The sequence below is a fragment of the Gymnoscopelus braueri genome, assembly GCF_963280865.1.
Source record: "Gymnoscopelus braueri genome assembly, chromosome: 3".
Taxonomy (NCBI): Eukaryota; Metazoa; Chordata; class Actinopteri; order Myctophiformes; family Myctophidae; genus Gymnoscopelus; species Gymnoscopelus braueri.
In genome coordinates, this window is record NC_137612.1 from 43325577 (window position 1) to 43348423 (window position 22847).

Here is a 22847-nt window from a genome sequence, read left to right on the forward strand (position 1 = left end):
GTGCAGTTGCTTATGTGGACTTCCTAATGTTTAAACCAGTTGTTCTCAAACATGTTCATGTCAAGAACCCCCCAAATTAATATGTAGCCTATTTGTCTGTGGACCCCCCCATCTGAAAACATTTATGCCATACAAGATTTGTGTTGTTAAAATGTCAAATAGTTTTAGAGATTTTTTGGAAAATAGCAGATGGCAACGCTGGTTTGAGGCTCAAGTACGCCATGTTGGCTCTTTCATGTGCAGTTGCGTGATAAGACGTCAGGTTTTATTGAAAGTAACCGTGAACTGCTTCAGCAGGTCACCGGGGCCAAAATGTGGCTTGGGACTGTTTCACGAGTAGTTTAATTTAACTAATTATTCACTTTATTTGAAATTCTTACAATACAATTAAAAATAAATAATAATATCAAATCAAATGTAAAACAACTCGAAAGTTAGCTATACTAAGTAAACCTTTTGTTGCCTTTATTATATTGTATTATAATACAATATAATAAAGGCAACAAAAGGTTTACTTAGTATAGCCAGTGGTGTAAAGTAACTAAGTACATTTACTCAAGTACTGTACTTAAGTACAATTTTGAGGTATGTTTTTTTTTTTACTTAATACTGGAGTATTTCCAATTTTCTATACTTTCACTTCTACTCCATACATCTCAGAGGCATATTTTGTACTTTTACTCCACTTCAATTATTTGAAAACTTTAGTTACTAGTTACTTTGTAGATTTTGATTATTATTACAAAATATTAATTAACTACTCCACTCCAACCCATTTTGGCCATTTTAAAATAGCTGATCTACAAGCTCACATGCGTAGCGATGCGATGCATTGTGAGCTTGTAGATCAGCTATTTTTAAAATATTTGTATACATTTTAAAACGTGTCAAATGGGACATTCTGCATAATGAGTACTTTCTACTTTTGATACTTTAAGTACATTTTGATGCCAATACTTTTGTACTTTTACTCAAGTAAATGTTGAATACCGGACTTTTACTTGTAACAGTATTTCTGCATTGCAGTATTGATACTTTTACTTAAGTAAAACAATTAAGTACTTCCCCCCCCCACTGAATTTCCATTCAGGCATGTTTGTGTGATGCCTCTTTGTTTGGGGTCCTTTGTTGACGGCTAGGCGCCAGTCGCGCTGTTGATATGTTAGCATCGGAGGCTAATCTGAGGCTAACTGTTGTGTGACGCCGTGCAGAACAACAACACAGCGCTGCATTCACCCTGTTTGGATGAGTTAATCTCTTCACAATGAACTTAGAATTGCTCGGTAAATATTAATAGTTTTTTTGTGTTATTTATTAAGTCTAGAAATGTTCACGAGATCCGTTTAGTCGCTACGACGAGAACAGCTTGTTAGCATGTTAGCCTAGCATGGCAGTGGTGTTCGATTAGTCAAATAAATCATTGTTAACTACTTAATTACTGTAAACTGCAGTGATGGAAGAAGTGCTAAATTGTTTGAATTAAGTAAAAGTATCAGCACTGTACCACAGTATAGAAATACTCTGTTACATTTAAAAGTCCGATGTTCAAAATTTACTTGAGTAAAAGTACAAACGTATTGGTATCGAAATGCACTTAAAGTATCAAAAGTAGAAAATAGTCATTATGCAGAATGTCCTGTTTCACACGTTTTCAAATGTATAAAAATATTTATGTTTTGTAATAATAAACACAATCTACAAAGTAACTAGTAACTTTTTCAAATAATTATAGTGGAGTAAAAGTATTCTTATTTGCCTCTGATATGTAGCGGAGTAAAAGTACTGAAAATGGTTAATACTCTACTAAAGTAAAAATAAGTCAACATTTTACTTAAGTACAGTACTTGAGTAAATGTACTTAGTTACTTTACACCACTGTTATAAACTGTATTTATACTGGTATTTATCTGTGCTAAACTAGTGTACTGTGAACATGTAGAGGATGAATTATCAACATTATGTAATCTTAGAAGTTCCGTTACATTTAGTATGAATGGCTTTGTCTTTATACTGAGTGGTATGACGGTGTCACAAAGAACAGATCTACAAGCTATCTTACACAAAAAGCTTGTCAGCTTGTCGGTTTATATACTCTGTGTGTAAACAAACATTTTTCTTATTTATTATGTGATCATAATTTTTTGTTATATATATTTTATTTTGAATATATTCAATATTATATTATTCATTATATTCCTTTGCTTTGTTTACAGAGTCATTCGGGCAGAACTATCCAGAGGTATGCAAATCTGTTCATTAATTCTACTAGTACAAGTGAGATATAGTATTGATTGAATGCTTTTATTAACAGTTTGCAAAAAAAAAGCACAGAGGTACAGTTTCTTACAAAAGGATGCTAAAAAGTATAAACCCAAGAAAGCAGTATGGCTTATTTCTATTGGGGTCCTGTGTATTCAATTCATAGGAATTAGGTGTTTTGACGTCAGAGACTGTAGCAACACTGTCCAATCACTTTACAAGCTTCTGCTATGTTTATGCATTGGACATTTGCTTTTCTCTTGCCTGCACCAATCTACCTATATTATATATTTGTTTTTGGCTTAACCACTTTACACTTGCTAGTGTCTTTTTTCTGTTATTGTGGGGAAATATTTAGCTGAAAATAGCAGATTGACAAGCTCACAACGCGTCACATTATAAATATGTCATTAACCAGTTAATACACAAATACGGATTAAGTATAAAGTAGAAGTAGGTTTTGGAAACAGAATCTGGATGTTGGCCAAGTATGTTCACATAACAAGGAATTTGGCTTGGTGCGGACCACGTTTGAAGTGAACACTGAGCAATAATTCTACAGTAATATTGCACAGACAGAAATAGATAAAGCAATAACATTGCACAGGTTATAATAACAGGTATTATTTTATAATGAACTCATAGACTTGTACTTGGGAGGTGCAGTGATGGCAGTGATTTAAGTTAACCATACTAATCTTGTATGTTATAAAACTGTACCCCTTAAGGTAGCTCTCCACCGCACCGAAGTCAGTGGCGGTTAAGTGTTGGAAAGCGTCTGTTGCCAAAAATCTGCTGAATGGGCGGTGGGTCGCGTCTGGTCGCAAGTTTTAGGGAAGCGTCAAAAGCCGAACGAGCAAGTTCGGTCGGCTTTCGACCCTCGGATAGCAGCAGGTTTGTTGTTGAAAAACACGTTGTCAAGCCATAGGCTATGTTTAGCACCATAGTAGTCGGCTCTCAGGTGCATTCAGCTAAAAATTGCCTCTGGCTAATGGTTTGATGTTTTTTTCAACAACAACAGACTCTACTATGGTGCTAAAAATACAGACTCTACTATGGTGCTAAAAATAGCCTATGGTTTTTCAACAACAAACACATGAACATGTACATGCTTAAATCATTTGAGGAATTATACAAATAACTGCCTAGGGCATAGGCACACGGTTATCTCTATTTTGGTGGATAATATCTTTCATATTTAATGTTAATTAAAACAATAAACACTGCATGCCTGCAGCAAGTGGCAGCATAATGCGCACACAGCCATATAATTTTACTTCAACTAATGATCGATACAATATAATAAATAACTAGAATTATAAGAAGAAAATGGAAGCCTGTCATTTCTGTTCGAGTAGCCTACTGTAGGATAGGCTACTCACCACACAAGCCTTGTGAATCCACGAAGCAATCCAACGTTTCATCATCATAATTTTCAATTGATAAAATGGCCAATCTAGTATCCTCCCAGTATATTAATTGTCCCATGAAACAGTTGGAGAATGAGCACTCTGGTTTGCAATGGTAAAATAAAACTCAAGTGAAACCTATAGAACACCGGTTGCTTCTGTGTTTTTACAGACCTTTCTTGTCTTAAAGGAAAAAAATATGATTTAAGTTAAAGATACAGCATACGCTATAGTTTAGTTTAAGAGAAAATATGACAGCTGACAGTTCGGTATTTGAATGAGACTAATCTCTCAAGAACAGATTCTGTCGGGGAGGTTCGTCATAACATGTACGCAGTAGCCTAAGCCTACACGTGGGCGTGCCTTCAGATCAGGTAGAAGGCCGCGCTTTACCCAATCAAATGTAGTGGGCGGGATTCACGTGTCCGTCGATCCTTCCCCACTCGAAACAAACCGACACTCATTTAACAATAGCGTCCGCGGAGCAGACAAAACCACGGAAAGAAAGATTTAACTTGCTCTTTCATCATAGAAACAAGTGGGCTTATAACCAAAACAATCCATGTTCTCTGGGAGAAGTGGTGTTAGTGTTCCGTGTAGAAATATTGTTAGTGGGAATGAAAACATAGTCGCACCACCGGAAGTGATGCGCTGAAGGCAGACCAAAACCCCGGTTTCCTTGCGCACGGGTGCTACGTTTTCTTCCTCCCAGAGCCAACTGAGATAGTCAAAAACAGCAGAGGGCGCTGTTTTTCCTTTTCATTTGGCGCTGGGTTCCCAGATTGGAATGAGACAAGCCTGCACTGTCCCACGCTTTGTGTCTGCATTTTGAGCACACCTGCAGCTGCATTTTGAGCACACCTGCAGCTGTAGTATTGTGTATATACCATGGATATGTGCTGTAGTCAGACAAAATAAATGTCCCGCATTTTAGAAAGGGTCCCTAGCCCCCAGCCAACCAGAGAGCTCTATATCTGACGGTCGAAAGCCTCCCTACAACGTCCGACGCGACAGTGCACCCACCGCCCATTCAACAGCAGATTCTCTGCAACAGACGCTTTCCAACACTTATCGCCGCCGATGTCGGTGCGGTGGAGAGCTACTTTTAGATATACACCAGTGATGCGTGTGCTCAACTTACTGAGCTGTTATAAAATGTGTGAATTGTTTACATACTGTAGAACCTCCTTATGTGAAGATGATTCACAATACGCACCCAAGATAACATAACGTATAACTACTCGTACTAATGTAAAAAAAGACGGTCTGTTTACAGAATGTATCTATGCAGCAAATATTATGGGAAAGTGCTTGAATTAAGCTTGAATTTCTGTTGTGAAAAGCTGTAAAGATGTTGTGTCCTCTTATGTGTCTTTTCAGGAGTCAGATGGCACTCTGGACTGTATTAGCATGGCGCTCACGTGTACCTTCAACCGCTGGGGCACCCTGCTGGCAGTGGGATGCAATGATGGCCGCATCGTCATCTGGGACTTTCTCACACGAGGCATCGCTAAAATCATCAGTGCACATATCCATCCTGTCTGCTCTTTATGGTAATACATTGGACCTTTTAGGTTATGGGCATGGGCACACCGGACTTTGGTTGAAGGCTGAAAAACGCAGCTTGTGCACAACGCCTTCTTCGTGCAGTCTACAATGCAGCTTACGGTGCATTTTGTCTTCATGTTGCCAGGCAACCAGATACGCAACTGTCACACACTTTCAGGTCCCCGCCCGATCACACAAAATTTGTTTTTAAAGCAATATCTTATTATCTTTGCCTGTGTACCATGGGCACCCTGGGCCTGGCTTCAAGAGGGCATAAACGCAAGGTGTGGGCAATGGGCGTAAAACCGTGCAATGCCATCAAAACGCAAAACTGTTAATAAAGTATAAAACGCTGTGTTGTGCAGGCAAAAAGACGCCTGCACAAAGTCTGGTGGGACCGTAAACACACACACACACACACACACACACACACACACACACACACACACACACACACACACACACACACACACACACACACACACACACACACACACACACACTGTTTTCTTGGTGTGATTCTAAATTCAGGTCTCTGAAGCCATTTGAGAACCACAGTCCTATACCTTGAAGGGTTTTGTCTCTATCTGTGTGTCTGTTTGCAGTTGGAGTCGAGACGGTCACAAGCTGGTGAGTGCGTCAACAGACAACATTGTGTCACAGTGGGACGTCCTGACAGGGGACTGTGACCAGAGGTTCCGCTTCCCCTCGCCCATCCTCAAACTCCAGTACCATCCCAGAGACCTGTGAGTGTTCTAAACTTGACATAAAAATGTTTGAGAACCACTGTTATAAAACTCAACTTGCAGTACCACCAGATTAACCACTTAACCCTGTATTATACTTCTTAGTACAATGGTGCCGTACAAAAATAGCCTACAGGCTCACAATGCGTCACAACACATTCTGAACGTGTAGATCGGCTATTTTAGCCACATAGGGGTGCCAGGTTGAAAGTGCTTAAAGGTGAAGGGTGGATTGATAAATTTGAATACTTACGTAGAATTGTTCCTGTGTGTTTTAGAGACAAGGTTCTGGTGTGTCCCATGAAGTCTGCTCCGGTTCTGTTGACGTTATCGGACTCCAAACACGTGGTGCTTCCTGTGGACGACGACTCTGACCTCAACGTAGTAGCGGCCTTCGACAGGCGCGGCGAGTTCATCTACACTGGCAACGCCAAGGGAAAGGTGAGGGCTGTGTTTTACCTTGTATTCTCTTTTTTTATTCATTATTATTATAAAATTTGCTTCTGCATAAAAAGAAAAAAAATCTTAAATTGTTTGTACGGTCGTATACACTTACCCTTATTTGAGTGACCGTTGTCAGCTCGAACTAGTCTGGCCATTCTCCTCTCACCTTTGGCATCAACAAAGCATCTTCGCCCACAGAACTGTTGCTCAATGAATATTTTCTCTTTTTCTGACCATTCTCTGTAAACCCTAGAGATGGTTTTGTGTTTAAAAATCCCTGTAGATCTGCAGTTTATGAAATACTCAGACCAGCCTGTTTGGCACCAACAACCATGCCACGTTCAAAGTCATTTAAATGATTACATTACATTACAGTCATTTAGCAGACGCTTTTATCCAAAGCGACTTACAATAAGTGCATTCAACATAGGTAGGGAACGAAAACTACTAATCACCAGAAGTCTTAAGTGCATTTTCTGCAAAAACAAGCAACCAAGAGTATACCTAGCGCTAAGGTAAAAGTGCAATATATCAGCTACCTATTTCCCTTAAACAGTTGAGCAAGAGCTAAAACAAATAAGTGTATTGACTAAACAAGATCCAATAAAACAAGCGTTCGTACAACTAGTTAACAACAAGTAGGCCAGGCAAAGAGGAAGGGTAGTGTTTCCTGAAGAGGTGGGTTTTCAGCCTGCGGCGAAAGATGGGCAGTGACTCTGCTGTCCTGACATCAGTGGGAAGTTCATTCCACCACTGTGGGGCCAGAACAGAAAAAAAGAAGGACCCTTGAGTGACGAGGCAATCAGTCGCCCAGAGGTGGCAGACCGAAGTGGTCGGGCAGGGGTGTAGGCATCGACCATAGCCCGGAGATAAGAAGGAGCTGTTCCTTGGTTTTAAACTGGATGCGAGCCGCTACAGGGAGCCAGTGTAGAGAACGGAGAAGGATAGTTGTGTGGGAGAACCTGCAGCAGAGCAGAACATCTTGACCATGTGTACATTCATAAATGCATTGAGTTGCTGCCTCGTGATTGTCTGTTAAGAAATTTGCCTTAAGGAGCAGTTTGACAAGTGTACCGTATAAAGTGGCCGGTGAGTGTATTTTGCAATATGTGAGACACCTTGACTTGTCTCATCTCATAGTGTTGTTGTGTTGTTTTGTTGTGTGTAGATCCTGGTGTTAAACACACACAGTCAGGAGCTGGTGGCGTCCTTCAGAGTGACCACAGGGACCAGTAACACCACAGCTATCAAGTCCATCGAGTTTGCACGCAAGGGCAGGTGAGTGAAATGTGAAGGAATGGGGACAAAATCCACTCTGCGGCACTGAATCTCCACAGAAAGATTGTAGGTGTCCCGTGCTGACAAAGTTGATCTTTTAATTTATTTGACCAGTTAAATGTTTTGGTGTCCAAGGCACACCAATGGGCAAATCAAAATCTCAAGGCACACCTGTATTAAATTAAATAAATGAGCAGACAAAATCGGAATTGGAATACTATAAAATTGAAGGTGATAAACTGAAAATATATTTTCTGTTTACTGGAGAGATGGGGAGACCAAGCACTCCATAGCAGTGATTATTGTCAGAATCTAGAGCTTTTACTTCTTAACAAAACAGTTTTTGTATTAACCAAACAACATCTTTAAGTGGACTTCCTGAAAATGATACATGTGAGATTTTGAATGTGTGCTACACACAGTAAAGTCCTGAGTAGGCTTGTCCATATGTAGTTTTCCATGCTCGATGCAATGTTTCTGTAAAAGCAATATGTTGCCCATTGTAATAGTCCAAAATGTAATTTTAAAATGATCAATTTCAATGACGACCTACTTAGAAGCATATTTTCCAAAAGTGACCAGCTACAGCCACTGAGTGGCGCAGTTGAGTTACAATGCGAGTCGAGGCTTTTAATCTGAGCTGGCATGGTACCTAAAAACGCACCAACAATGAAAGGTATGTCATTTTAACAAACTGCAGTGATCCCACAATGCCGAAATATCTGCCGTAGTGTACACATGATGTTCAAAAACAACTCCCAATACCAGTGTGGGGTTATACAAAAATAAGCAACATCTGGAGTCACAATATACGATATGTCACAAATGTCCATGTAAACAACCCAAGCCTAGATTCATTCATCATCTTACAGTCACCGGAGAAGGCAATTCAACCGTACAGGGATACAACTAGATAGAAACATATTTTTGTGCTATAAATGTGTGCTATACTGTATCTACTAATTATACTTGTGCACAAAAGTATAATATGGTTTTAGTGATTAAGCATGCCTTCCTCCCTCCCTCTGTTCTCTCTGTCTGTCTCTCAGCTGTTTCCTCATCAACACAGCAGACAGAATCATCAGGGTGTATGACGGCAGGGAGATCCTGACCTGCGGCAGAGACGGAGAACCTGAACCCATGCAGAAACTCCAAGACCTGGTCAACAGGTACTGTAGCTGCAGCACCCTGACGCCTCCATTTTTAACTCTCTGCCTTAAATTAACCACATCTGGAGAGACCGGGGGACCCCTGTTACTGAATGAACACTCTATAGCAATTATTACTATCACAACTTAAAGCTATCTGACACTTATTAAGAAAATAATAATCATGACACCTTTAACGTTTATACCGTAAGAGGGAGTACTTCACCTTTGCAACTGATTTAACACTGCAACCACGTGCACTGTATTCAGACAGCTATACCGACAAAGTCAGTTTAGTATGTAGGGGCCTTAAGTCACATTATTATTATTATTCTGACCTCTTGGATTCTCCTCACCCTCTCATGTCTTTCTTTTGCTCCCCTCTCTCCGTGTCCTCCACTGGTCCGCTGCCCTTCCCTTGTCCTGCAGGACACCGTGGAAGCGGTGCTGTTTTTCAGGGGATGGGGAGTACATCGTGGCGGGCTCAGCCAGGCAGCACGCCCTCTACATCTGGGAGAAGAGCATCGGCAACCTGGTGAAAATCCTCCACGGAACCAGAGGAGAGCTGCTTCTCGACGTTGCTGTAAGTATACCGTACATGCAGCTAGGGTTGGGACGCGGAACCGGTTCTTTTGCAGAACCGGAATTGGTTCCATCACTTTTGCATTAACGGTTCCCATTAACGGATCCCAGATTCTTCACTGCTCTGCTCAATTGCACCGGTTGGCTCTGCATTGCAAGTGACTGTGAGTGAGTGAACGCCCACCGATCTCGGATCATAGAGCAAGTGTCTGTCGAACGAGGCAGTCAACACTTCTGGGTGGCCATGTTTAGTAGACAAAGAAAGTTGAAAGTATGATTGCACTTCTCTAAAGAAGGAGAAGACCGTGCAAAGTGCATGGACGAAAATGCACTGCCATCATGCGTACTAGGTAGTTGCACACGGGGCGTAAATCGCTAGGTACCTGACGATTTGATTATATTCCTATTATTGCGATTTGCGATGCATTGCCATTAATTCACTTCCATTATCATTTATTGATAATAAAAACAAATGGAAGAGATGTGTCACTGTCAACGGGAAGGTTATATTTGCCAACATCAACAATTTCAGAAAACCATCAAGAAGTCCTTTTTTGTTAAATAATACTGACTTATAACAAAGGCTTCTCAATATTCTGATAACCAACCAAAATCTGGCTGCTGTTCTGTGCATTTAGCAATGTGATGAAAAAAGGCATAGAGTCATGCACCATAATTTGTGTCCATCCGGAGCTATGATGGTGCAAAGGAATGAAATGCCTATTTGTATCCCAGAGAGTTTACAAATGGAAGCAAATGGACCTTACGGATCAGAGCAAGTGTTGAACACAGAAAATAAATCAAATATGTTCTTGCACTTCATAAGCAGGGTGAAGACGCATGAAATGCAACACGATGATAATGCACACAGCTCCCGATGCTTTGTGGACTTTTAGATTGGCTATTTGAGATGAGTGACGACGATGCACAAACCAGGCTTAATATTAGTAAACATCTGATATATGATGTCAAAAAGACTGTACCACCACTAGCACAGGATGAATCATCTGCAGTCCCCCAGCAGGCTAGCAGTTAGATCATCTTGTGTTAACTCCTAACTACCGTATGTACAGTAGCTTGAAATGCCCAGTGGAGAGCATGAAAATGTGATCTTGAGGATCAGTCTCACTTTCCACAGAACTAGTGGGTCAGTACAAAACTTCCACACACCTGGATTAAAAGCAGGTGCATAGGTGAACATCAACAATAAAAGATTACCCGCACACTGCCACTCTCATGGTACATGAAGGATTTATTAAGCAACGTTTCGGTCACACACAACCTTCCTCAGGCATGGTATACATACAGTACTGGTAGGAAAACTGAATTGTAAAGTGTTTATTCCCTGATGAAGATGTATTCATCTATGTAACCTTTCCTCTTTCCACAGTGGCATCCTGTGCGCCCCATCATAGCGTCTATCTCTAGTGGGGTGGTGTCCATCTGGGCTCAGAACCAAGTGGTAAGTGGACTGTGAGACAGGGTTCACGTAAGAATCCTTGCTGTGCAACTTGTTTTCTCAGATGATTCCCTTTTTTTGGGTTGAGTTTGGACTAATATTCTACTTAACCACTTTCAGCTACTGTTTGTGTGCAACAGTTTGTCAAACTAATCGATTGTCTTCTACAAACTGTACTCTGTCCTCTTCAAGAGTAAAGAGGACTGTTCTTTTTCTGGTCAACTTCAGCTCTGATGGGGCCTCAGTCCTTTCTCTTTCAATTAGACTTTTAGTTTTTTTGTCTCCTGTAGTGTGAGCTAGGCTTAATCTGTCGGCTTGTTAATTTTAACACCATTCTCCACAAGCACTCAACATTTATAAACAAATCTATGACATTTATCGTCTGTAGTGACAATATATCATTGCTGCCTGTTGGGCAGAAACCTCTTGCCCACTAGACATGTTAACATGGTGTGGAACACGCGGTCTTGTGTTTGTAGGAAAACTGGAGCGCTTTCGCCCCAGACTTCAAAGAGCTCGATGAAAACGTGGAGTATGAGGAGCGTGAGTCAGAGTTCGATATCGAGGATGAGGATAAGAGCGAACCAGAGCAGACGGGTAAGCCACACATGCGTTGTACATTATGTATATTAGTGGTTCTCAAAGTGGGGTGCGGGAACCCAATTTGTTAACTCTCTCAGTGCCAAGCCCCGAGTTATCCCGAGTTTTATGGTTATACCCTCAGTGCCAGAACTTTTTTTAAAGTGTTCAGAACCCAAGATATCATTATCTGAAGATTTGCAGCTCCATCCACTCTTTGTTTAACCTATAACTGAAAAAGGCTGTATCTCGCTTCCTAAGCACTTTTTTTTTTCTTTGAAAAAACAAACAAAAAAATATGGCAAAGTTCGCAATATTTTTTTTATTTTATTGGCAGTGAAAGAGTTAATATAGTATAAAAAATCGGTTTAACCACTTTTTTGCGCTGTATGCATAGGCAAATTGAAATTGTCCGATCTACAAGCTTACAACGCGTTGCAACTTGACACGTTGAGAGCTTGTAGATCTGCGACAACCCAAATCTTGTATGGGGTCCCTGGTCAAAATACTTTGAGATGGGATTCCACACAAAATACAAAATATATTTGGGGGTCCTTGATAAGAAAATGTTTGAGAACAGCTGATATACAGTACATTATACATACAAACATCTTGGGGCCCACCCATCTGACCACTTAACACGGCAGCCACGCATTTTTAGAGCTAATTTATTTTTATGTCAATCTATGGTGTTGCGGCTTGGATCAATGTAACTGATTTAGAATACTTTATTCATATTTGTCCGCATCACAATGAAAACAAACTTTCAAGGTTTTTACATATATTTTTTTATATTAATGTTATATCATTAAAATGTTAGTGTTTTGCCAATTATTTGGGGGCCCACTTGCAATATCCTCACGGCTCGGTTGAGAATCACTGATTTTAGCTGACAAATCATATTTTTCATTGATGTGTCCTTCAGGTGCAGATGCTGAGGAGGATGAGGTGGTTGATGTAACCACTGTTGACCCCATAGTGGCTTTCTGCAGCAGGTAACTTATTATTACACATTCTCAGAGATTCAAGAATTATGGAACATAGTAGATTTAGTCACTAAATATCATATCACAATCCATAATTTGTTCATACTTTTTCCACATTTGTCCCATCTTCTCCCTAACCCTAACTCCCACCAGAAAGCTCACAACACGTCACATTGCGGCACATTGTGAGCTTGTAGATCGGCTCATTTTCAAACAGCCGATGTATATTAAAGTGGTTAAAAATTATTTGATGCCATATTAACAACTTTTGTTGGGGATCCCATGGAACCCCTTCAAGGACCCCTGGGGGACCCCGGACCCCACATTAACTCTTTAACTGCCAGAGTTTTTCAGAAAAGTGTCAAGCCACTGCCAGCGATTCCGAGCGTTTTTACTAACCTTTGAAAATGTTCACAGCAATCCACCCGGTGATTGCCTCATTACACGTACGGGGGTCTCGGAGAATCGGGACGGGACGGGGGGTAAATCGTGAAAATATGTGCAAATCTTTGAATGTATATATTTTTAAAGCGAACATTTTTTACTCAAAGCTTTGCTTTTGGGACCCAATATTTTGAGATGGGGGTCCACGGCCAAATACATCATTTTGGGGGTCCTTGACATGAAAAAGGTTTGAGCACCACTGATATAGAAACATACGTTTTTCAGAATACTGTTGGGATTTAGGAGACATGTAGAATCGGCTTCAGGTCTTAATGGGTTAAGAACCACTGTGATACAGGTTTGAAATGTGTGTGTGTGTGTGTGTGTGTGTGTGTGTGTGTGTGTGTGTGTGTGTGTGTGTGTTCTTCCCATGTAGTGACGAGGAGCTTGAGGACTTCAAAGCGCTGCTGTACCTCCCCATCGCTCCAGAGGTGGAAGACCCTGAGGAGAACCCCTTTGGCCCCCCGCCCGACGCCTCCGCCCAGGCAGGCACCGGGGAGGATGGCTCAGGGGGCGGAGACAAGAAGAAACAGCCCTCCTCCGAAGGAGGCCCCACGAAGAAGAAGGCCCGGACCACCACCATTGAACTGGCGGGTGTTCCCAGTGACGGTAAGGGAGAGCGAGAACAATATGCTATTATTAGAACCAGAGCACTGACCAGTGCAAACACATTCAGTTTTTGAGGGCCTAAAGATGATTGAAAAGTTGCAAACTTTGCACATGCATCTGGTGAAACATCACACATTATGTCGTGTTGGACATTTGGCGGGTAAAATGGCTCAATAGCACCCTGTACAAAATGTCTAACTTGAAGTCCCATTATGGTTTTAACTACATCTGCCAAATTTGTTAGGCACCATATCATGTATCCAAACTTACAAAAAAGCCATGGCATAAAGCCAACAGGACTTACTTTAGGATACAGGATACTTTAACGAACTCAGAAGGATAGTTTTTAGTCCAATATTTTCACCACCTTAATGCCGTGCACCTCGACGTCACGAAGGTGCAACGGTTCGATCATGGCTGCTCACTTAAGGATTGCACTTTTTGGCAGTTCTCCAATAAAGTTGAGCATACATGCTTGGCATGTATACTCACTGTGGGCGCAAGTGGTTAACACTGTTGCCTCATAGCAAGAAGGTCCGATCCCCAGCGGAGGTCCGAGTGTGTGGAGTTTGCATGTTCTCCCCGTCTTCCCGTTGGGTTTCCTCCGGGTACTCCGGTTTCCTGCCACACCAAAAGACATGCATATTGGGTACACACTCCTGCCAGTGCCCAGTGCCCTTGACCAAGGTACTGGCATCAGAACGAGTTGGTCCCCGGGCGCTGCACCGTGGCTGCTCAGTGGCTGCTCAGTGGTCACTGCTGCAAAAGTAGTTATATTAGGATCGGATGGGTCAAATGCAGAGGACGCATTTCCCCAAGGGGACAATAAAAAGTACACATGTACTTTTTAGTTTACCTTTTGCACTTTACTTTGAATCCATAATCCCTAATCTCTGTTATTATTTTTTATTGTGGTAGTCATATGTATAAATGTATCACTATTGAAGCAAAAGACCAAAGGTTGACGTTTGGATTCTGTGTGATATTCTGTACAGAGGTTCATCCATTGCTGGGAGTGAAGGGCGACAGCAAGTCAAAGAAGAAGGCGGCGGGCCGGCCGAAAGGCTCCAAAGGTAAAGACAAAGACTACCCGTTCAGGCCCAAACCCTACCGGGGGGAGAGGCCCTCCTATCCACCAGAGGCCCTGGGCAGCGCCGGGACAGGAGCAGTAGGGATGAAGGGCCGAGCAGAGGTGGGTCTTGGGGCAGGTAAGGATGCCACAAGCTACGCCAGCAGAAATGTAGAGCTGCACTAATCTTCTGCTAGCCTGCTAGTCCTGACTCCTGCTGGCGCTGAGCCCAGCCTTCAGTCTGCACCAACATGCCCCCTGGACCAACAAATGCAGGCCCACACATTGTTGCTTAACAACTTCAACTATTTAACTTAAATTGTACAATTAACAAGAAAACAAGAAATTATAAAAAGCACTTGAACTTTAGTTTGTTTAACCACTTAAGCCCTATTCAAAATCTGTAAAAGATAAAAAAAAATCAGGACACTGCATCAGCTGCATCATTGCCAATACCGATGTCGTCATAAAAGTCAAATAACGGCTGATATATCGGCATCGGAAAATGTCCAGATTTGTGATGAGATATCAGTAATAAGGAGAATATTTGCCCATACAGGAACAAGTGTCATAGATGTGACATAATATCCCTGATGTCATGTCTAAAATAAAAATACACAACCTAGCTCAAATGCATAGAGGTAAAGGTTAGAAATGACTATTCTTATAAAAGGTAGATTTCATCCCTGGCGGTCCACACAAATATTGACTATATGAAAGTGGTCCTTGTTGCAAGAAAGATATAGGACACCAGGTATGGTGATTGAGAATATATGTGATTGATGTGTTCCGGATCAGTCTGTATTGTGGGCCAGAATAGAGGACTATTAGCTCCCCACCCCCCCCTGGATTCAATTAAAAAGGTGCACATAGGCCTACTTTAGAAGTTATCATCAAATCATATATCGGTGTCCCATTTATTTTAACCCATTCAATCCAGGAACGCATCCGTGTTACTTTTTAATGTCTTTGGCTATTCAAAAGTTGTAGACGTGCAAGCTCATAGCCTTGCACTCGAGCTTGTAGATCTGCTATTTTTGAGAGAAAAAAAATCTTGGAAACCTTTGAATATATATATACATTTTTAACTCAGATCTTTGCTTCTGGGGGTCCCTGGAACAAACATTTTGAGAGGGGGGGGGGGGGTAAGTGGACAAATACATATAATTTTGGGGTCCTTGACATGAAAAAAGTTTGAAAACCACTGATATATAGCAACATAAGTATAAATATAAAACAAAAAAACTGTTAGGATTTAGAAGACATTTGTAGAATCCCCAGAAGCAAAGATTTGAGTTAAAAAATGTCTCTTTAAAAAACATATATATTCAAAGATTTGCACAAATGTTCACGATTTTTCAAAAGAATAGCAGATCTACAAGCTCGTAGCGTGGAACTCGGTGCCTCGCTATGAGCTTGTATATCTGCAATTTTTTTAATAGCCAAAGAAATCTAAAATGACATAGATGCTTTCCCGGTCTTTATTGGGTTAATTGGATTTGATCGAATTTAACTCAAAATCTACTACCCTCTCCCCCAGCTCAACATGCAGTGTGCTATTCTGTTCTGTGTGTGTGTGTGTGTGTGTGTGTGTGTGTGTGTGTGTGTGTGTGTGTGTGTGTTCTATTTATGTGTCTGCATGCTCTTGGTAAAGTGTAGCAGCTTGTTCATCTGCAGTGGACTTGGCGTGTCTAGATTTCTGAACACTGGCAGGCTAGTGGAGGCGGTAGGCACCACAAATGATCCCCGCCAACATTTTTCCCATTTCTGGAGTTCAGGCACTATGGGGTTGAAGGGCTGTGTCTAACCTGAATCCCCACTCACCTAAAAATCTAAACAAACAAAATTGTCATGTAAATGTTAAAATAATGTCAGAGGAAATAGTCACCACTGTTGTTAAATCCAATTAGCTGATCGCCGACCATGTAAAGTACATCTTTCATACGACAAGAGCAATAATGTTACAACATCGATCTGGATTCATACATTTAGCACAACATCAAGATAAAAAGCGAATGCATCGCAAATTTAAAAAGAAAATGTACGTTATTGTCACAATACAGTAAATATCACAATATCGCTATCAAGGTATTCGATCAAAAACATCCTCAGATATGGTAGGGGGGACACACACAGAACATAGTGACTTATCTGTCCATGGATCCATGCCCACTAGTACAGCGACAGAACAGGCCCAATGTTGAATCCCATCAGGGCTGCATGGTGGGTGCAGCTTCTCTCCCTTGGGTGCTAGCCGACTCTCCTGCTGTGGCTAGTTTCATCTACCTCCCGCTTGGCCTCCTCTGACCCCCTCCTACTCCTCCTGCTCCTGCCTCGCTCCTCCCTGGGCTTGTGTGGGTTTTTTTACCTTGGTGTGTTTGGCACGTTGCAGGTATGCTTCTCCACGTCGTCTGTGTCCTGTGTGCTTCGGTTGTGTTGGCTTATGGGACTCCCTAAAAAACAGGTGTTTCGTCCGGGGACCGCCCCTTATGTCCTATGTTGAGCCGTCTGAACCAAAACAAATACATTGCTTGCTGACGTTAGCATGCTAGCCGGCTACGTAATGTAAACGGTTTGTCTGCCCAGCCTGCCTTGTTAGAAGTGTGTACCACTACATCCTGTTAAACCACACCCATCCGGCTGAAACACCTGGTTTGTAGTGAGTCCTGTCTGCTTATACACTGCCTCTGATGATAACAGTGTCTGGAAACAATGCAACACACAGTTTGCTTTGAAATGGCATTTTTGATTGATCTTTATTGATTTTATGAAGATTTTGATCTGTGCATGATTTGTGTCAAACCCCTTGTTTTTGTATAATAAAAAAGAACGTAGTCAAAACAAACAGAACTAAAGCCATTCTTGTGAGTATTGTTTTCCAAACATTAAAGCTCTCTTGTGTACTTTTGTATACTCTACACCAGTTGTTCCTAAACTTTTTAGCTCGAGACCCAAAAGAGAAATTTGATGACATCTCCCCGGGATCCAAACTAGTGAAAATAGCCAATCTACAAGCTCGATGTGACTCGTTGTGAGCTTGTAGATCAGCTATTTTCAAAGTTTTTTTCTTCTAAATAATGGAATGTTTTTATTTTGTTTATGGAATTCTTTTGATATTATGTTTGAATGTGTCTTTAATTGAAGAAAAATTTAGAATTTGGGGATGACATTTCTGAAAATCTTTTGAAATAATAGTTAAAAAAACTAAAAGCAAATGTAGAAACGTTGGGTCCTGACCCAGCGTTTGGGGAAACCGTGCTCTACATTGTATACTGATACTGTAGATCATTGCTGTCGGGCAGAAACCTTGTATTTCAACTTTTTGTGTTTGTCTTTTTTTACTTCATCATACTACACTGTCTCACAGTAAGTAGCATAAATAGCAGATCTACAAGCGCTCTAGCTTGTAGATCTGCTATTGTTGACCATTTTTTATTTCTTTAAAGTGATGAAGTCTGAGACAAGAGCTTTGTTAAAATAATTAACGAGTGACTAAATTAACGAGTGACTAAATTATAACTATGTTGGATCAATCGGAACACAGGTTATTTTTTCTATTTCCTGAAAAGTTTTGGACATACAAGGTTTCCACCCGACACAGGCCGACAGCGATGATACGTACAGTCAGTGGCAACAAAAGATGATGATGATGTACTGGCAATTGATGTCATGATGAAAGTGGAATAAAAAAAACGGAATCATAGTGGCTGGTGAAAGAAGTTCCAATCTCTAAAATCTTAATAACCACTTAATTGTAAATAGCAGGTCTGCAAGCTCACTATGTCACATAGTGCCACGTTGTCAGCTTGTAGATCTGCAACAAAAAAATCTAAAATTATACTTTTATTAAAACCCATAGTTTTGTAATGGATTCAATTGATTTGTTTGATTAACTGTTGCACCCCTACTTTTAGTTTTTTTTTCTTTCTTTTTTCTAACTGTGGTGTTGTTCATTCAACAGGACTCCAGGTATCACAGTCCTACAAACAGCATGATATTGGAGGGATGGACTGATCATTAGCGCCACCTGTTGAGTTGGGGGAAAAAAAACAACAGCAACAGCTAAAAGAATCATGAACTGCTGAATCCACCCCCCCCCTACTGACTGTTGTGATGTCACAACCCTCATCATGACATCACAGTCTGTCACCACCGTGCTCCGTCACCATGGAGCTAGACGTTATTATTTTCTTCTGGTTTTGTATTCCTTTTTTTATATTCTTGTACATATTTGACAACGTTTCCAGTCAGTGCACGTGTTGATAACTGTTTAAATAAAAGCAATATTGTGCTAGAAAGCGCTTTACTGTTATTTATAAGTACCTTGAAGCAATAAGCCCTTTGCACACAGTCTGTTTTATTCATACAAAAACAAAAGGATGATGGACAATTAAAATAAACACACACCACTTGCACGCCAACTCCCAGATTTCTGTTTGGCTGCAACATTTTCCTGCATTTTTTATATATATATATTTTAAATAAACTGATTGACCAATTTCTTTAAAAAATGGCATGGGCCTCAGTGTGCAAAGACCTTTACTGCCATACATTACCGTCAACATCATCTGGGGTTGTACTGCTTTTACAGCACTCTACAACTATCAAATGAAGGTAAAATTACTTAACAAATTTTACATTTCAAGATTGGACGGTAATGATTTTAAAGCTCCAATTATGTATTTAATGTAACATGCTAGAGACCTATGTTACTATATACATCATCAAGGCAAGGTGTCAGGACGCCGTAGCTGTCTCTGAGCATTGTACTGCGCTAACTGTCTCTGAAGTGCTGGCCAGCTACCTTGGCATTATCATTGTGACTGTAGTGTGTACAGCACAGTATAGTCAGGTTCACTATGAAAAAATATATACTTTAGTTAATTTTCTTTGGAGATTAGCAAAACTATACATTTTTTTAATCTTCAGAACATGGGGAATCCAAAAATCTATGTTTGCATTTGCACAGACACCTGCATGTATATTGGACATTTAAAATGGCCACCATAAAATATATAATTTGTGCTACCTTGGCTTCTAGACGACATAGAAAGTTAATTAAATATGCTAATCCTATGTTTTCTGGGTCAAGGAATCCAATAGAGACCTAAAGGATTGTGCACAGGGACTTGCAGCAGCGCCTCCTAGGGGATGGCCATGGAAATGCAGGTTGACTATGTTAGAAAATATACTTTTGTTACGAATTTTTGATTAGCAAAACTATACACTTTTGGAATCTTCAGAGCATGGGGAATCCAAAAATCCTTGTTTGCATTTGCACAGATACCTGCATGGCCGCCATATTGTATGTTCAATATGGACCACATAAAATATATAGTCTAATTTGTGCTACCTTGGATTCTAGACAACCAACCTTAATTAAATATGTTTTCCAAGTCAAGGAGTCCAATACAGACCTCAATTTATCAAGAAAACAAATGTAAATGTAAAACATAGTGTTTATAGTTGTGTAGTATCAACACTTCATTGACTTTACAGGTTTACAGGTGTAAATAAATGGGTGAAAAACTCCATTGTTTATGTTGTTTTCAAAGAGAAGAAAAGAAGAGGGCGGGGAGAGCAAGGAGAACAATCTAACAGTAATAGAAAACATGTCAAGGATATACAAATAGCATAAACCAACAGATACAGTATGTACATGAGGTTAGACATAAGGTGCAAGGTGGGGACACTGGTAGGTACTGTACATACCTGCTACATTAGCAGCAGGTATGTACATGAGATTAGACATTAAGGTGCAAACACAGTATGAACGATTGAACTATATGTACATACAATATCTACTAGATCGATCATTCAGGAATATTCTTTTACAGCTCGTCATCACTGTCTGGGGTGTCATTTTCAGCATTACAGACAGTCTGCGTCGTTTTCGCAGTCACTTCCACACAAAGTTCTGTGCAAGCCAAGTTGTGTCCCCTGCATGAACTTCTCTGGGTTGTGCAATGGGTTTTGCACTGACATCTGACCACTAACAGAAACTAACAGAGGAAGGCGACCTACGGTAACACAGGAGGTGAATGATGCATTGGCCAACTTTGTATGATGTACTGCCCAAACAAGCATTCCTGACCTCAGGTGGCATCTGTTTTGCAAACATCTGGCATAAAGCAGCAAGTTGCCTCCTACAGTTGGTGCCCTTGAGAAGCACATTGAACGCGTGCATGATCAAAGTAGGGTGTGGTGCCAAGCCACTGTGATGTGGCAGTCTTTTTGACCCACTCAAACATGGAGCCATGGTGAGAGATACTACCTACCACCATAAAGTTTCCTCCTGCACCACAGGCCATTGTAGAGTTGGTCAGATGTCAGTGCAAAACCCATTGTACAACCCAGAGATGTTCATGCAGGGGACACAACTTGGCTTGCACAGAACTTTGTGTGGAAGTGACTGCGAAAACGACACAGACTGTAATGCTGAAAATGACACTCCGGACAGTGATGAAGAGCCGTAAAAGAATATTCCTGAATGATAGATGATATTGTATATAGTTCAATCTTATAACTCGTCGATACTGTTTTTGCACCTTAATGTCTAATCTCATGTACAACATACCTGCTGCTAATGTAGACCTACCAAAGTGTCACCACCTTGCACCTTATGTCTAACCTCATGTACATAACTGTATCTGTTGGTTTATGCCATTTGTATATCCTTGACATGTTTTCTATTACTGTTAGATTGTTCTCCTTGCTCTCCCCGCCCTCTTCTTTTCTTTTCTTCTCTTTGAAAACAACAGAAACAATGGAGTTTTTCACCCATTTCTTTACACCTGTAAACCTGTGGTGTAATAAAGTCAATGGTCTGTTGATACTACACAAAAATAAAGACTATATTTTCCATTTACATTTGTTTTCTTGCGTTTATATAATAACTACATTGAGGTCTTTATTAGACTCCTTGACCTGGAAACATATTTAATTAAGGTTGGTTGTCTAGAATCCAAGATAGCACAAATTAGGCTGTATATTTTATGTCGTCCATATAGAACAATATGGTGGGCCATGCAGGTATCTGTGCAAATGCAAACAAGGATTTTTGGATTCCTCATGCTCTGAAGATTCCAAAAGTGTATATTTTTGCTAATCTAAACTTTTTAACGAAAATATATTCTTTAATATAGTAAACCTGAATTTCCCTGGCCATCCCCTAGGTGGCGCTACTGCAAGTCCCTGTGCACAATCCTTTAGGTCTTTATTGGATTCCCTGACCCAGAAAACATTGGATTAGCATATGTAATTAACTTTCTATGTTGTTTAGAAGCCAAGATATCACAAATTATGTATTTTATGGTGGCCATTTTGAACGTCCAATATGGCGGACATGCAGGTGTCTGTGCAAATGCAAACATAGATTTTTGGATTCCCCATGTTCTGAACATGAAAATAAAGTATTGTTTTGCTAATCTCCACAAATTTTGAACAAGAACACATAGTGAACCTGACTAGTATGTCTCCTCAAGTGCTTATGCTAAGGAGACTCTGAATGAACTTGAATTAGATTTGAATGATGGCAACCTAAAGGCAGTTCTGTCAAAGATTTATCAACATACAAACTTTGCAACCAGGCAAGATTAACATCCTGAACAAGGCCTACACCAGCTCAGCTTCAGGTTCCTCTGGGTTCAAATCAGCGAATATCCAAGTCGCTCACACATCATGCGGGCACTGTTAAGATGGGCAAGACAATTGCTAACTGCTTGGTATGGAAGGTGCTGTACTCAGGACCACAAGCTAAGGCTGTACAGCGGGGTGGTTAAAACGGCACAGCACATCACCAGGACTGAGCTGCCAGCCATGGACCTTTTACCATGCGGTAGCAGAGGAAGATTCTGTCATGCTGGCTTTCTCAAACACCATCAACAAAGGTCAGGGGAAAGAGAAGGAACGAGTTGCTCTCGGGAAGGAGCCAAATGCCCAAAGGGCGCTTTTTTCTAGTCTCTGGTATGCCAATGCTTGCATGTGTGTGTGTTCATTTGAGGTGCTCTCTGTATGTCAGTGGTGGCTGAGTCTTAACAAACTGGATGCTTCAAAAGGCAGGGCGGTCTATGCCAAACTACGTAGCTATCACTCCTCTTCAGTCAGTCAGTTTGACAGGATGGAATTAGCATCAACCGTTGTAATATGCAAGTACTTTATATAAATCTTATTCTAGTAGATTTTAACCCTTAATGTATATAATTACACTTTAGATGAGGCTGAGGATCAGAGAACACACGTTTTACTAATACTATACTTTACTACCAAACCAGATAATTTAATTACT

The 22847-nt window shown here is 40.7% G+C and overlaps 1 protein-coding gene across 3 annotated transcripts; it reads left to right on the plus strand.

Moving 5' to 3' along the window:
* Positions 1 to 1138: 1138 nt before the first annotated feature.
* Positions 1139 to 18858, plus strand: rbbp5 (retinoblastoma binding protein 5). Of its 3 annotated transcripts, none has more exons than XM_080420509.1 (14): positions 1139 to 1283; positions 2214 to 2239; positions 5049 to 5221; positions 5822 to 5962; positions 6241 to 6403; positions 7575 to 7684; positions 8734 to 8853; positions 9262 to 9415; positions 10805 to 10876; positions 11353 to 11470; positions 12378 to 12447; positions 13259 to 13491; positions 14487 to 14699; positions 18522 to 18858. In XM_080420509.1, the coding sequence occupies exons 1-14, from the start codon at positions 1265 to 1267 to the stop codon at positions 18572 to 18574; spliced, it is 1665 nt and encodes a 554-aa protein (XP_080276635.1). In that variant the 5' UTR covers positions 1139 to 1264; the 3' UTR covers positions 18575 to 18858. The 3 variants fall into 3 exon arrangements, with proteins under 3 accessions (XP_080276635.1, XP_080276636.1, XP_080276637.1); XM_080420510.1 differs by having other exon boundaries at positions 14487 to 14683; XM_080420511.1 differs by having other exon boundaries at positions 14487 to 14564.
* Positions 18859 to 22847: the final 3989 nt, after the last annotated feature.